The sequence below is a fragment of the Carcharhinus amblyrhynchos genome, chromosome 29, assembly GCF_965287045.1.
Source record: "Carcharhinus amblyrhynchos chromosome 29, sCarAmb.v2.hapA, whole genome shotgun sequence".
NCBI classification, from domain to species: Eukaryota; Metazoa; Chordata; class Chondrichthyes; order Carcharhiniformes; family Carcharhinidae; genus Carcharhinus; species Carcharhinus amblyrhynchos.
Window position 1 is genome coordinate 9,385,401 of NC_137352.1, and position 16,398 is coordinate 9,401,798.

The following is a 16,398-nucleotide window of genomic DNA, read 5'->3' on the forward strand; positions in this document are numbered from 1 at the left end:
TATTCTTTCTGAAAATGAGTGGACCATTTACTCTGTAAGTGCCCTATATTTATCCCGAATTCAACACTACTCAGAATCCACAGAATCCCTACAGTGCAGAAGGAGGCCATTTGGCCCATCGAATTTGCATCAGCCACAATCCTACCCAGGTCCTATCCCCATTACCCCATGTATTTACCCAAGCTAGTCCCCCTGACACTAAGGGGCAATTTAATATGGCCAATCAACCTAACCCGCACATTCTTGGACTGTGGGAGGAAACCAGAGCATCCGGAGGAAGCCCACGCAGACATGGAGGGGTACGTACAAATTCCACACAGAATTGGCCCAAGCCAGGAATCACATCCGGGTCCCTCGCTCTATGAGGGAGCAGTACTAACCACTGTGCGACCGTGCTGCCCCAACAGATTAAATGACCACTCCTCTCACTGCTACTTATGTGACCCTATTGCCTAAAATTGTTTTGCTGTGTTGGCCAATGAAACAAGTGACTGCACATCAAAAATAATTGTTTGAATTCCTCTTCATCCAGCCCTGTGGCAAAGTCACAGCGTGGAGCAAAGGGTCGTTGATGCTGGAATCGAGGGCGCTACCTAGAACAACACTTACCCATTTCTTCTGCTCTGCCCACGATTGCCTTCAGCTCTCTGACCACCAGCCTGCACCCGGCATTGAGCACTGCCTTTGTTGGAGATGCCAACCCCTTGCAAAGTTTCTCAGCGGGCACCTAGACAGAAGGAGGAAAATGGTTACTTTACAATTCCCATTGGACGATTAGGTTGTTATGTGCCCAGATTGCTAGCTCACAATCTCGCTTCCTTCACCAAAGTTCAAAAATGTGTTGCAGATCTCCATTGGCTACCATCATTACACTACTATGTGTAAATGTCAATGTTGCCACAGTCCCAGAGGACCATAGGCTGTTCTCCCTTTTAACCTTCAACCTGAGGGTCAGCACACCTCAGGCGAGGGGCAAGGTTCAGAAGGTGGGGCCGTCATGAATAACTTCAGCTGGCATGGGAATTGAACCCATGCCGTTGGCATCTCTCTGCATCACTAACCAGCAGTCCAGCCAACTGAGTTGCGTAAACAATAGATGATGGTCTTTCTTTGATGAGGAACATTAGTTTATATCATAGTGACGGTTTCTAATTCTTTTCTTGAAATACTAGAAAGTTTATTTATTTTATTATTGACCCAAGTAGGCTGACATTAACACTGCAATAAAGCCATTGTGAAAATCCTCTTGTCGCCATGCTCCGGCACCTGTTCGGGTACACTGAATTTAGCATGGTCAATGCACCTAACCAGCACATCTTTTGGATTGTGGAGGAAAACTGAAGCACCCGGAGGAAACCCAGATACAGGGGGAACATACAGACTCTGCACAGACAGTGACCCAAACCGGGAATCGAACCCAGGTTCCTGGTGCCGTTAGGCAGAGCGCTAATCACTGTGCCACCCATAAGGTCTTGAAAGTTCTTGACTTTCTGCTGATTCATATTGTAAATATTACAGTAATTTCTTTTACTGGATCTCACACAATAGAATTCTTCACCACCCATAACCCACCCTTCCTCCAAAAAGCTTCAGGCTTCAGAAACCCAACCTCGAAGTCACCTTAATGCAATCTACTCCTCAGCTTATGTCCAACTCTCTATGTCCATGTACACCCACTTGAACAGGACAACCTTTTGAAAAATACATTTACCGGAAGAGACAGTTGTTGGCAGCACTTGTTATCCATTCCTAAAGTTGCTGGGTTATGGGGAAAAAGTTGGGGTGCGGGGTTAAATTTACAGATCTTTCAACGAGCTGGCACAGGTGTGATGGACAGAAAGGCCTGCTTCTGTGCTGTATGGATCTACAAACTTTGGTGGCTGTCTTTCACTGCAGGCCTTGGCTCAACTTCTCAATAATATTATACATGAATACTTTTCCTCAGATTATAGTATAGATTCAAAGTCACAGAACAACTATTTCACTAAAGACATCAGGTGGCATGTTTTCTGAAAGCAGAATCTTCCAGTTCCCGCTTGTCTGCGGTGTTCTGTGTTGCTTGCCTATCCCTATCTCGCTGTAAGGGAGGATGGCGTTTGGCAAGATTGAAAGACCCTGCCAGCGGGAAAGGCTGGAAAGTCCCTCCTATTCTAGCTCTTAAACAAACAGGCTGACACAATGGACTAATAATAATAAAAGCAAATTAGTACGAATGCCGAAATCTGAATCAAAAACAGAAAATGCTGGAAAATCTCAACAGGTCTGACAGCATCTGTGGAGAGAGAATCTTCTGAGTAGGATTTGACAGCCTTCCAGAATGAACATTGAGTTCAACAACGTCAGAGTATGAACTCTCTCCCGCACCTACAGCCCATTTCCATTTATGTTATTTCATCTTATATATTTCTATTGTTTTACACATTATTATATCTTTTAAAACTATGTTTAAAATTTTCATTTCTTCCATTGTTTTTTGAAGTTTGCTTTCCATCTTGTGTTCTACTCTCCTCTCCACTAGGGCCACCTGTTTCATGTCTAGGTTGTCCTCTGACACTCTGCCCCTTTGTCCTGGCACTAACACATTCTAATCTCTGAATGCGCCACTATTGGCACCCTTCCTAGCCATTGTTGCCACCATTTGCATTCCCTTTTGTCTTTTTGTCGGTGAATTTATCTTAGTCAATTTATCCCATCTTCTGTAAAAATCTTGTCCTGTTTTCTTTGCCTTCAGTTCTGGTGAAAGATCACCCAGACCCAAAATGTTAGGATTAACAATAATATTCAGTGACTGGTAACAGTAACTGGGTGGCAAGGTGGCACAATGGTTAGCACTGCTGCCTCACAGCACCAGAGACCCAGGTTCAATCCCAGCCTCAGCTCACTGTGTGGAGTTTGCATGATCTTCCTGTGTTTCCCCTGGGTGCTCCGGTTTCCTCCCACAGTCCAAAGATGTGTGGTTTAGGTTGATTGGCCATGCTAAATTGGCCCTTAGTGCCACGGGAATGAGCTGGGTAAGTATGTGGGGTTATGGGAAAGGGCCTGGACAGGGTTGTTCTTGGCGCAGGCTCGATGAGTCAAATAGCCTCCTTTTGCACTGTAGGGATTCTATGATTCTACTCTATTCTAACTCTAATCATGCACTACCAGAATTTTGTACATATACACATATAGAAACATTGGTTTTAAGATTATAAAAGACTACAGTAGAGTAAGAATATATAGATGGGATAGTCACTGTATCTTACTTGAGAGAATGTTTTGATCTTTCTTACTAGATGTGACCATTTTCTCCTTCCATCTTACATTAAGGCCAAAAATCTGTCTGCAACACCAATGGCTCAATGATAGCATTTCAACAGGATGGGCAGGAATGTCTACAGGTTTTGCTTTTGAGGGGCACTACTGTGCCTCAGAATCCTCCAGGTTCACCTCTCAAGTTTACAGACAAAGTTACTGCTCATCTACCCTCATCCTAAGCTGAAAGGAATGGAACTTGTTTGTGGTTATCCGATTTAATCGCCAATGAAGGAAAAGTACGGGCAGCAGATCTGCTGAAAGCCCCACACAATTCAGACAGGAGAAAATGGGATGTTAAGGAATTCCAGGACAAGAGGCATCTGAAGCTGCCGGATCTTTGCAGACTCTACCTGACCCACAGGCCAGATCTCGGCACCTTGGCACATCTACCAATCCACGGCACTACATTTGCAGCCAATTTGACATGTGAAAATAAGAACTAAGAGCTGTAATAGATTGTTAAGTCCCTCGAGTCTGCTCCATTATTTGGCTGATCTTCAACCTCAGTTCCACTTTCCAAAGTGGGAGGCGATGGCCTTGTGCTATTATCGCTAGATTATTAATCCAGAAACCCAGCTAATGTTCTGGGGACCTGGGTTCGAATCCCGCCACGGCAGATGGTGGAATTTGAATTCAATAAAAAATATCTGGAATTAAGAATCTACTGATGACCATGATTGTTGGAAAAACTCATCTGGTTCACTAATGTCCTTCAGGGAAGGAAATCTGCCATCCTCACCCAGTCTGGCCTACATGTGACTCCAGAGCCACAGCAATGTGGTTGACTCTCAATTGCTCTCCGGCAACTAGGGATGGGCAATAAATGCCGGTCAGCCAGTGATGCCCATGTCTCACAAATGAATAAAAAAAAAACCTTTCCCACCCTACTCCTCTAGTACCCAAAAATCAATTGGTTATATACTCAGTGAGTGGGCATACACAGCTCCCCCAGGGCAGTGAATTCCAAAGGAACAACCTTCCCAGTGGAGAAATTCCTCCTCATGTCAGTCCTAAACAGCTAACCCCTTATTCTGAGGCTGTGACCTCATGCAGTTGAGGGAAACATTTTCTCAGCATGTGCCCCTTAAGAATTCTATATGTTTCAGTTCGACCATTCTTCTAAACTCTAGGGAAAATGGGCCTAGTTTACTCAGTGTCGCCTCACAAGACAATCCCCTCACCCCAGGAACCAGTTTGGTGAACTTTATAATTATCAGGAATTACGAGGGACATGAATGGGGATTCAAAATAAGCAGTCACGCACACGCTGGTTGCCTATGGAATATCTCTCCTAATATTCAATGTTATTGATTTTAATACCACGCTGTATTGGTTGTGAGGTATAACAGACAGCAAGCGTAATTCCACTTCTTGTCTGGTCTAATTCATGCCCAAAATCACCCCAATGGTTCAAAAATAAGCCTTTGGTTAGTAATCATGATGGCCCCACTTCCTGAGTTCTGGAGGTTGGGGGAGGGGGGGGTTGCAAACATCTCTGTTGTGCATGTACTTTGCTGGGGAGGCAGGAGTGACAGGAAATGTGCGATGCCAGAGGTGGAACAGATTGAAGCAACAAAAGGGCCACTTACTGTGTGTGTTACGTGTGCCTTAAGGTTGATCAACATGGCTGGGCTGGTGCTGACTATCGTATCCTCAATCAATTCTTTGATGGTGGAAATGTCCGCTTTTCCCTGTCCAGGCAAAAAATATGAAGAGGTGAACAAATTTGGAATTTCTTTGGCAGTGTAGTGATGGAGAACAGACCCAATTTATAACTGGCAGAACACAACCGGCAGTGTGCGCACTCAGTGCATTTTCCAACATAACTTTCAGGTCCCATGCGTCACAGTGCAACCACACTTTAGATTTTGTAGACCGTCTGGCTGAGAAAGACTCCAAACCCAATTTCCGACAATATGGACATCCCATAGATAGACACTCCCAAAGTTCCAACTCAGACCACCCAGTACTCAGGTCTGTAGATGGTCACATATCTTGTGGGTGTCAGATTTTTCCCAGCACTACATGGTCCACTTTACAATATATGATCACCAGTGCGGTTAGAGTAACGTCAATCAGAGCATCAAAGCCACTGCTCCAGGCATGAAAAGTTTGTACACGAACATCATTATGTAAATGCAAGATGCAGTGGTTCTTATCGGGTGCTTTCATTGCTATGGCAATTGTCACCAACCACCATTATACCAATGGATGGCTACTGTGTTGGCCCTTATAAGCTAACATGGCAAGTTGTCCTTCACTACATTTCCATTCCCTTTTCTTACAAAGTAAGGACCCCAGGATTTTGATTTTGTGTGGGGGAAAGGTGCTGGGGGCTGGTCAAATTCTTCAGTTTAGCAAAGTTTAGGTGGTTTGTCTCCACCTCCAATATGAGCAGAACAACATATACCATAATTTGTCCCCATAACACATTCCTCATTATGACAACTCTTCATAAAAACACTCTATCACATTTTTGGTTGGTAGCATAGAAGCCCTAGATTGCAGAAGGAGGCCATTCGGCCCATGAAGTCTGCACCGATACTCAGACAGGATCCCACCCAGGCCCCCATGTATTTACCCCGGTAATCCCCTTAACCTACATATTGTTGGACAGCAAGGGGCAATTTGGCATGGCCCAATCCACCTAATCTGCACATCTTTGCAGTGTGGGAGGAAACCGGAGCACCCGGGGGAAACCCATGCAGACAAGGTGAGAACGTGCAAATTCTGCACAGGTAGTCACCCAAGGCTGGTCTCGACCCGGATCCCTGGTGCTGTGAGGCAGCAGTGCTAACCACTGTGCCACCGTGCCACACTCTAACATTCCATTAGCCACTACATGTCTGCGGCCAGAATTTTGCAATCAACAAGACAAGGCAATGTTAGTTGTTGATGACTGATCTGGCTTAGGAACGGAGGGTTATGAGTAAATTCAACTGATAGGCTCAGTCAATGCTTCACCCAGGCAGAGTCCATCCCCCATTCATGTGATTAAGTAAAATATAACACCTAAAATAAGGAAAAAGGAATTTGCTGATTCTCTTACCCCTGTTTGGAGTTTGGAGGTGACGGTGAGGGAGAGGGCAGGAGGTTCCTTGAATGACCAGGTAACTAGCAGACCCTCCACCTCTGCTTCTTCCAAACAAATCTCCATCTGCAGAACAAAAACAAATCAACAAAGCAACGCAAGAAACAGGAGCAGGAGTAGACCATTCGGCCCGTCAAAGCTGACCTTGGACTTCAACTCCACTTTCCTGCTCACTCCCTGTATCGCTCGATTCCCCGAGACACTAAAAGTCTGTCTATCCCAAACAAAGAATACGCAGGAAAGCACAGCACAGGAGGAGGCCCTTTGGCCCTTCAAGCTGGTGCCGATCACGTAGCCCTAATTAAACTAACAAAAAGCCTTCTGCCCGTATCCCCCTATTTCCTCCCTATTCACGTACCCATCCAGATGCATTTAAATGTTGCTAATATTCCACCAGCTTCTCTGGCAGTGCGTTCCAGGCAGCCACCACTCTCTGCGTGAAAATCTTCCCCTGTACATCTCCCTTAAACTTTCCCCCCTCTCACCTTGAGCCTCTGCCCCTTTGTAATTGACACTTCCACCCTGGGAAAGAAGCGTCTGACTATCCACTCCTTCGATGCCTCTCATAATTTTGTAGGCCTTCTTAAGAAGCGGGTTGATGGGTTTTTGATAAGAGAGGGGATTAAGGGTTATGGGGAGAGGGCGGGAAAGTGGAACTGAGCCACGACAGATCAGCCATGATCTTATTGAATGGCGGGGCAGGCTCGAAGGGCCAGATGGCCTACTCCTGCTCCTATTTCTTATGTTCTTATGTTCTTATGTTCTTATCAGGTCTCCCCTCAGCCTTTCCACTGAAAACAATCCCAGTTTAATAACTTCATCAATGGAGCATCCACAACTCTTTGGGGGTCAAGAATGCATTTGAGTGAAGTAACTTTGCCTCCCCTCAGTGCTAATCCTGAGACTGTGCCCCCCATGTTTTCGACTCCCTGACTCACAGAAACAATCTCTTAACGTCGATCCAACTGAGCCCCTTCAGAATCATGCCTGTTTCACTGCAAGGATCTCATTCTTCCAAACTCCAGAGAAAATATTCAGTGGTCAGTCACACCAAACACACACCCCTCCTTTGATTTGATTTGATTTATTACTGTCATATGTATCAACAGTGAAAAGTATGGTTTTTTTGTGTGCTACACAGACAAAGCATACCATTCATAGAGAAGGAAACAAGAGAGTGCAGAATGTAGTGTTACAGTCATAGCTAGGGTATAGAGAAAGATCAACTTAATGCAAGGTAAGTCCATTCAGAAGTCTGACAGCAGCAGGGAAGAAGCTGTTCTTGAGTTGGTTGGTACATGACCTCAGACTTTTGTATCCTTTTCCCGAAGGAAGAAGGTGGAAGAGCGTACGTCCGGGGCACACAAGGTCCTTAATAATGCTGGCTGCTTTGCCGAGGCAGCAGGAAGTGTAGACACAGTCAATGGAAATTGACAGAGGTTGGAATTATATTGCTTAAGTTATGATCCTCTAGGTGGCCCTGCAGCCTAGCACATTCAGAAGCTAATGTGTGCTGTGCCCAGCACTGTTACTCACGTCAAGTCCCAATTAGGCATCAGCAGAGGGCATGAATCTGAGACTCCGCTTATTGAAGCCAGGGTAAAGTTCAAAAAGGAGCTCCCATCTACTAACCTTGACAATTCTTTGTTAAGGGGTAATCCAGACTCAAAACATCAGCTCTTTTCTCTCTATATAGATGCTGCCAGACCTGCTGCGTCTTTCCAGCATTTACTCTCAAGGTTTTGGCCTCAACTACTTTTGTGTGGTAGTGCATTCCACAGATTCGCTACTCTCTGGGTGAAGAAATTTCTCCTCACCTCAGTCCTAAAAGGTTTATCCCTTATCCTCAAACTATGACCCCTATTCTGGATTCCCCCCACCATCGGAAACAGTTGTAGATTCAGACAACGTGCGCTCCTCCAAGATAAACATTTGATTAATCCTTGCAAAAGTCTAAGGTTCTTGCCCCTACCCGCAGCAGGTTGTTCCAAAGTAATTACCTTGCCTGCTTAAGTTTACACACCTGTCCCCAACATTTTGTTAGTGTCATAGAGATTTACAGCATGGAAACATGCCCTACGGCCCAACTTGTCCATGCCACTCTATTTTTAAACCACTAAGCTAGTTGTTGTCTCGTAGCCTCGTACATTTTACCTTCCATTCCCCTCACCATCCCAGGTATTCATCTTTGCACCTTTATCAGTTTGGGGACTTTCCCTTGTGTGGTGTGAATCCCAGAACCACATACAAGACTGTAGATGCAGCCTGCTGTACGCTCCATCCAGCCCCTATCTATCCAGCTCAGCAAGCTGTCGATAATACCCTTCTTCTACCAATTTACTGAGTCTGTTTTCAGTGAGGCACTACACCAAGAGCTTTATTAAAATAAAGCACAGTGGCACACTGGTTAGCACTGCTGCCTCACGGTGCCAAGGACCCAGGTTCAATTCCGGCCTTGGGTGAGTGTCTGTGCAGAGTCTGCACATTAGCGTCAGAGTCACAAAGGTTTAGCGTGGAAACAGGCTCTTCGGCCCAACTTACCCATGCCGCCCTTCTTTCTTTAAACCCTTAAGTTAATCCCAATTGTGCGCATTTGGCTCATATTCCTCTATTCCCATCTTATCCATGTAACTATCTAAATGCTTTTTAAAAGGTAAAATTGTACCCACCTCTACTACTACCTCCAGCAGCTTGTTCCAGACACTCACCATCCTCTGTGTGAAAATGTTGCCCCTCTAGACACATGTGTATCTCTCCCCTCTCACCTTACAGCTATGCCCCCTAATTTTAGACTCCCCTATCTTTGGAAAAAGATATTGACTATTTAGCTGATCTATGCCCCTCATTATTTTATAGACCTCTATAAGATCACCTCTCAGCCTCCTACGCTCCAGAGAAAAAAGTCCCAGTCTATCCAGCCTTTCCTTATAATTCAAACTGGTAGCATCCTAGTAAATCTTTTCTGCACTCTTTCTAGTTTAATAATATCCTTTCTAAAATAGGGTGACCAGAACTACAGTATTCCAAGTGTGGCCTTATCATTGTCTTGTACAACTTCAACAAAACATCCCAACTCCTATATTCAATGTTCTGACCGATGAAACCAAGCATGCCAAATGCCTTCTTCACCACTCTGTCCACCTGTGACTCCACTTTCAAGGAGCTATGAACATGTACCCCACGGTCTCTTTGTTCAGTAACTCTCCCCAGTGCTCTACATTCTCCCCATGTCCGCATGGGTTTTCTCCGGGTGCTCCGGTTCCTCTCACAGATGTGTGGGTTAGGTGGATTGGCCATGCTAAATTGCCCCTTAGTGTCCCAAGATGCGTAGGTTAGGGAGAATTAGCAGGGTAAATTTGTGAAATTACGGGGATAGGGTCTGGGTAAGATGCTCCATCAGAGAGTCAGCGCAGGCATGATGAGCTCAATGGCCTCCATCTCTACTGTAGAGCTTCTACATTTCTGTCTAAAATCAGTGACCTCCACCCACCCCCTCGCCACAGGTTCCCTCATGGCAGAGGGTGGGACAGGAAGATTCCACCACTGACCGGGGGGGCGGGGGGAGGGGGGGCGCTGCCTCCACTGCCACAAAACACACGGCAGGAAGGATGGAAGATCCTGTCCAATACAGTATCCTGGTGACACACTGCCTTCATCACCAATTTTAAAGCATACAAGCTCATTACCCAAGTGGAGGCTGCTTATCTGTTGGCCAAACAGCCAGTTCTCTCCCACTTTCAATAATCTTATATCGAGTTGGAGCAGAGAAAGCTGACAGAGACCTGAGTGAGCTGTACAAGATTACGAGGGGCATGGACAGAGTGGACAGGGAGCACTCTTTCCTTTGTTGAACGGTCAATCATGAGGGGACACAGGTTCAAGGCGAGGGGCAGGAGGTTTAAGGTGGGATGTGAGGACACACTTTTCTAACCAGAGAGTGGTGATGGTCTGGAACGCGCTGCCTGGGAGGGTGATGGAGGCGGGATGCCTCACACCCTTTAAAAGGCACCTGGATAAGCACTTGGCACGTCATAATGCCATTAGGGAGGGAATTCCAGGATTGCTAGTGACTGTGAAGGAATGGTGATATATTTCTAAGTCCAGATGGTGAGTTGTTTGGAGGGGAACTTGCAGGTGGTGGTGATCCCATGTATCTGCTGCCCTCGTCCTTCTAAATAGAAGGGGTCATGGGTTTGGAAGGTGCTGTCTAAGGATCTTTGGTGAATTGCTGCAGTGCATCTTGTAAATAGTCCACGCTGCTGCTCCTGAGTGTTAGTGGTGGAGGGATTGAATGTTTGTAGATGTGGTGCCAATCAAACAGGCTGCTTCATCCTGGATAGGGTCAAGCTTCTTGAGTGTTCTTGGAGCTTCACCCGTCCAGGCAAGTGAGGGGTATTCTATCACACTCCTGACTTGTGCCTTGTATATGGTGGATAGACTTTGGGGAGTCAGGAGGGGAGTTATTCGCCACAGTAGTCCTAGCCTTGGACCTGATCTTGTAGCCACTTTATTAATGTGGTGAGTCCTTAAATGCTTCAGCATTGCGTGTCAACCCACAGCATGTGGACTGCAGCGATTCAAGAAGGCAGCTCACCACCGCCTTCTCAGTGGCAACTAGGGATAGGCAATAAATGCTGGCCAGCCAGCAACGCCCATGTCCCAAGAATTAATAATTTAAAAAAACACTCAAACTAGGTACCAACTGCTGGTTAATGGGATGAGGTAGGTCATGTTTCTCACGTGTTGGTGCAGACTCGATGGGCCAAAGAGCCTCTTCTGCACCGTGTGATTCTGTGAAGGGAAATAGTCAACAAAAAAAAACACAATCTTTTTTTAATGTCCAGGGTTGCAGCGGTCTAGTGGTCAATTCCCGGAGATTCCAGGCCAATCCTGGAGAGCTGGTAACCCTACCCTCTGCGCCCGTCATCCATTCATCAAGGCCTCCCACTCAATGGGCATTTTTCTCTGGAATCAATTGGTCCTTGTAGATGGCGAGTGATAAATGGAAGGACGAATGGGGCTTTTCTCAAATTGCATCTCGTATTAGACTCATTTTGTAAATAAAATTGGATGGCAGTTTGACAAGGTACGTGCCAGCAGAAAGCACTCTGGTTTTGATTAATGCTTTTGCAATTCAGCCTTGGCTCCTCTTCATCACTATAACTTAATGATCTCCAGTCATCAGCTGAGTGGCTCAAGGATATATATCGTTGGGAAAATGTCAGCTATATTACTTACGAGTCTGCACAATCATCTTTGCAGCAAATTCCCTCTTCACATTAGTAGGTAGCTCTTGGTAGCCATTAAACCTTCCATTATTAATTCATCTTCAAAGCTTTTGCTAAGTGCTCCTTTATTGCTGATTATCATAATTTTGATTGAGCGTGATTTCTTGATGCAAACTCTGCCTCTAAGCTGGGAGGCAGGTGGCGCCATGACTATATTTCACTGCAGCATTATCTCTTCTGTTTTTTCTCTCTCTCTCACTTTAATGAAATGTGTCTCATTAATGAAGGGTAGGGGAATGAACTGGACATCTGGCTGCGTTCCCTGATTTGAACAATCAGCTCAATGGCTTTGTGAGTGAGCAGAGAGAAAATGAAGGCAGAGTCTCTATTCATCTCCAATTCCTGCCTGATGTGTGCCAATTGTGTCAACCTAATCACGTTAAAAAATACCCAGCGGCTCTGGGACTATCCAAATATTAGTAGGCCCATTTCGGGGCTGAGAGATCTTCAGTACAATGGGCTGATATTCACAGAATCCCTACAGTGCACAAGGAGGCTATTCGATCCATTGAGTCTGCACTGACTCTATATCTCACCCAGACACTATCCGAGTAACCCTACCTATTTAACCTGTTAATTCCTCTAATCTTTGGACAAGGAATTTAGCATGATCAATCCACCTAACCTGAACATCTTTGGACTGTGGGTGGAAACTGGAGCACCCGGAGGAAACCACGCAGATACAGGGAGAATGTGAAAACTCCGCACAGAAGGATTGCAGTTCAACTATCTGTTGGGCAACTCTTGCGCAAATCAAAAGTACCATAGAACCATAGCGTCCCTACTGTGTAGAAATAGGCCATTTGGCCCATCGGGTCTGCACCGACGCTCTGAAAGAGCATCTTACCCAGGCCCACTTCTCTGTCCTACCCCCATAACCACACGTATTTACCATGGCTAATCCACCTACCCTGTACAACTTGGGACATTAAGAGGCAACTTAGCATGGTCAATCCACCATGAGAGGAAAGCGGAGCACCCAGAGGAAACCCATGCAGGCACGGGGAGAACATACAAACTCCACACCTGAGGCCGGAATCGAATATAGTTCCCTGGCACTGTGAGGCAGTGATGCTTACCACTGTGCCACCCCTCCTCGGAGGTGTAGAAGAATGAGAGATCATCTCACTGAAATGTGTAAAATTCATAGAGGGATCGACAGGATAGACGCAAGAGGCCAATCTTCCTGATTAGAGAGCTGAGAATTAATGGCCAAAATTGCAGAATTAGAATTCAGAAGGGACAGAGGCGAGGAGAAATGTCTTCACTCTGAGCGTTTGGAATTAATAATCCCATTATTAATTAACAGAGCTGTTCCTCCACCTTTACCTAGCTTCTTGTCTTGCTTAAATGTCATATTCAGGTCCCAGTCTATGTCATCCTGTAACCATGTCTCTGCAATGGACTGTAATTATTTACCTCTATTTGCATTCAGTTCATTTTTTTTTGTTTTGAACGATATGCGCATTCAGGCAGACTATGTTTTGTTCTTTCATTACTTTTGTAACCTCTAGTCTTCTCTGCTGATTAGCTCTTAGATTTGTACTCTCTGTCCCTTCCTGTCATTGTCTCTTAATCATTTTTGATTTGGTTTGATTTATTATTCTCACATGTATTGGGAGACAGTGAGAAGTATTGTTTGCTGCATGCTATACAGACAAAGCCTATCGTTCATAGGGCAGAAAGAAAGGAGAGAGTGCAAAACATAGTGTTACAGTCATAGCTAGAGTATAAAGAAAGATCAGCTTAATATAAGATAGGTTCATTCAAAAGTCTGATGGCAACAGGGAAGAATCTGTTCTCGAGTCGGTTGGTACGGGACCTCAGATTTTTGTATTTTTTTCCTGATGGAAGAAGGTGGAAGAGAGTATACACTTCCTTTATTCAAACCTTTCTTGCTTTGTTCTTGCTCTTTGATTTACCACATCTTTTGTCTTTTAAAAAGCATACATGCAGTTACATGGGTATGTAGGGGCAGCATGGTGGCAGAGTGGTTAGCATTGCTGCCCCACAGTTTGCAAGTTCTCTCCGTGTCTGCATGGGTTTCCTCCGGCTGCTCCGCAGCAAAAAGAGGAAGGAAGATTATCTGAATGGTGACAATTCAGGAAAGGGGGAAGTGTAATGTTACCTGAGTGTCACAGTGGAATAGCCACTGAAGGTTGGCATACAGGTACAGCAGGCAGTGAGCAAAGTTAATGGCATGCTGGACTTCATAGCAAGAGATTTTGAGTCCAGGAGTTAGGATGTCTTGCTGCAGTTATACAGAGCCTTGGTGAGGCCATACCTTGAGTATCGTGTGCAGTTTTGGTCGCCTAGTCTGAGGAAGAACATTCGTGCTATTGAGAGAGTCCAGCAAACGTTCACCAGCCTGATTCCTGAAATGGCAGGGCTGACATATGAAGACAGACTGGATCGATCGGCCTTGTACTCACTGGAATTTAGAAGAGTAAGAGGGGATCTTATAGAAACGTATAAAATCCTGATGGGACTGGACAGGCTGGATGTGGGAAGAATGTTCCCGATGTTGGAGGAGCCCAGAACAAGGGGTCACAGTCTAAGAATAAGGAATAAGGACTGAGATGGGGAAGAACTTCTTCACTCATGTGCCCTTGTGAACCTACGGAACCACAGGAAGCTGTTGGGGCCAGTTCATTAGACAGGAAGCTGGACGTGGCCTTTGCGATTTCAAGGATTGGGGGCATGGAAAGTGGGAATGGGACACTGAGAGTGCATGATCAGCCATGATCATATTGAATGGGGATATAGGTTTAAAGGACCGAATGGCCTACTCCTGCGTCTATTTTCTACGTTTATGTCTTTCCTCAGGCCTGGTGTCCATAATTTCTATAGATGCACCATAGAAAGCATCCTTTCTGGTTGTATCGCAGCTTGGTATGGGCACCCTGTCCTGACCAGGACAGAAAGAAACTACAAAGGGTTGTGAACGTAGCCCAGTCCATCACATAAACCAGCCTCCCATCCATTGACTCTGCCTACACTTCCCGCTGGCTCGGAAAAGCATAATCAAGGATCCCACGCACCCCGGACATTCTCTCTTCCACCTTCTTCCTTTGGGGAAAAAAATACAAAAGTCTGAGGTCACGTACCAACTGACTCAAGAACAGCTTCTTTCCAGCTGCCATCAGACTTTTGAATAGACCTATCTTACATCAAGCTGATCTTTCTCTACACCTTGGCTGTGACTAACACTACATTCTGCGCCCTGTCCTTTCCTTCTTCCCTCTGTACTCTATGTCTGGTACGCTTTGCCTGCATAGCGTGCAAAAACCAATACTGTTTTTCACTGTATTGCAAGTGACAATTATAAATCAGATCAGGACCACTCACAAATCACATCAAATTGCCATCGCGATTCCCGTGAAATGTTTTCCCAATTAACAGGAACACCAATCATTTATCATTCACCTCTGTTAACAATGATAAACCACTTATTCCAACAATATAGTGCAATGAATACCTGCGCTTTAAGTGGAGCCAAGGTCACCTGGTAGGAATCCATGGAAACGGCAGCTGGAGACTGCTGGGTAACGGACACGGGGAACTGAATTTCCTCCACCATCAACTGACAGCAAAGGACCTACAGCAAACAGGCACGTCGTTAGCAAGCAAGCACTTCAAAATCGGAGAGACTGCAGTCCACGTCGCCCTTTCTCTGAACACTATTCTCTGTTCACACTTTAAAAATTCCCACCATTTATTTTAGACTTAAAGCAAAGTTGACATGAGCAGGAATCTCGGAAGCACCAGTCAATCCAGTGAAGAGATTAAGGAGCAAAATTTACATGGATACACCACTTTTCAACACCACCCAATGTCTCAAAGCTCCTTACGGCCAATCATAGAACGGCACGGTACAAAAGAGGCCCTTCAGCCCATCGAGAGGGTACAGAAAAGATTTACCAGGATGTTGCCTGGTATGGTGGGCATTAGTTATGAGGAGAGGTTGGAGAAATTTGCTTTGTTCTCACTGGAACGATGGAGGTTGAGGGGAGGCCTGATAGAAGTCTATAAGATTATGAGAGGCACGGACAGAGTGGATTGTCAGAAGCTTTTTCCCAGGGTGGAAGAATCAATTACTAGGGGGCACAGGTTTAAGGTGCGAGGGGCAAGGTTTAAAGGAGATGTACGAGGCAGACTTTTTACACAGAGGGTGGTGGGTGTCTGGAACTCACTGCCGGGGGAGGTCGTGGAAGCGGACACAGTAGTGAGTTTTAAGGGGCATCTCAACAAATACACGAGTAGGATGGGAATAGAGATATACAGCCCCCGGAAGGGTAGGGGGTTTTAGGTAAGTCGGGCAGCATGGTCGGTACAGGCTTGGAAGACTGAAGGGCCTGTTCCTGTGCTGTAATTTTCTTTGTTCTTTATTCTTTGAGTCTGTATCAACATGTGTGAAACACTCGACCTCCCACCTAATCCCATCTGCCAGCACTTGGCCCATAGCTCTGAATGTTATGACGTGCCGAGTGCTGATCTGATTGTAGCCTCAATCCCACATTCCTGCCTACCCCGGTTAACCTTTCACCCCTTTGTTAATCAGAGGATGCCTCAAACCACAGTCTTATCCGGTCTCTTAAGATGAATGTCATGCTGTTCTGAAGAAGAGCAAGCATAGTTCGCCCTGCTCTCCTGACCAATATTTATTCTGCAATCAATATACTGTCAGAGCCTTCTCACATTGCTTTTTATGGGATCGTGCTG

The 16,398-nt window shown here is 45.5% G+C and overlaps 1 protein-coding gene across 2 annotated transcripts in view; it reads right to left on the reverse strand.

Annotated features, from left to right (window-relative positions):
- Nucleotides 1–16,398, reverse strand: part of c2cd2l (c2cd2 like) — a 137,636-nt gene that overhangs the window by 28,147 nt on the left and 93,091 nt on the right. For both annotated transcript variants that reach the window (XM_080214617.1, XM_080214616.1), the window contains exons 3-6: nucleotides 15,155–15,274; nucleotides 6,347–6,454; nucleotides 4,887–4,988; nucleotides 610–727 (exon numbers count right to left, since the gene is read on the reverse strand). In XM_080214617.1, coding sequence (XP_080070743.1) covers nucleotides 610–727; nucleotides 4,887–4,988; nucleotides 6,347–6,454; nucleotides 15,155–15,274 — 448 coding nt within the window. The remainder of the gene's footprint in view (nucleotides 1–609; nucleotides 728–4,886; nucleotides 4,989–6,346; nucleotides 6,455–15,154; nucleotides 15,275–16,398) is intronic.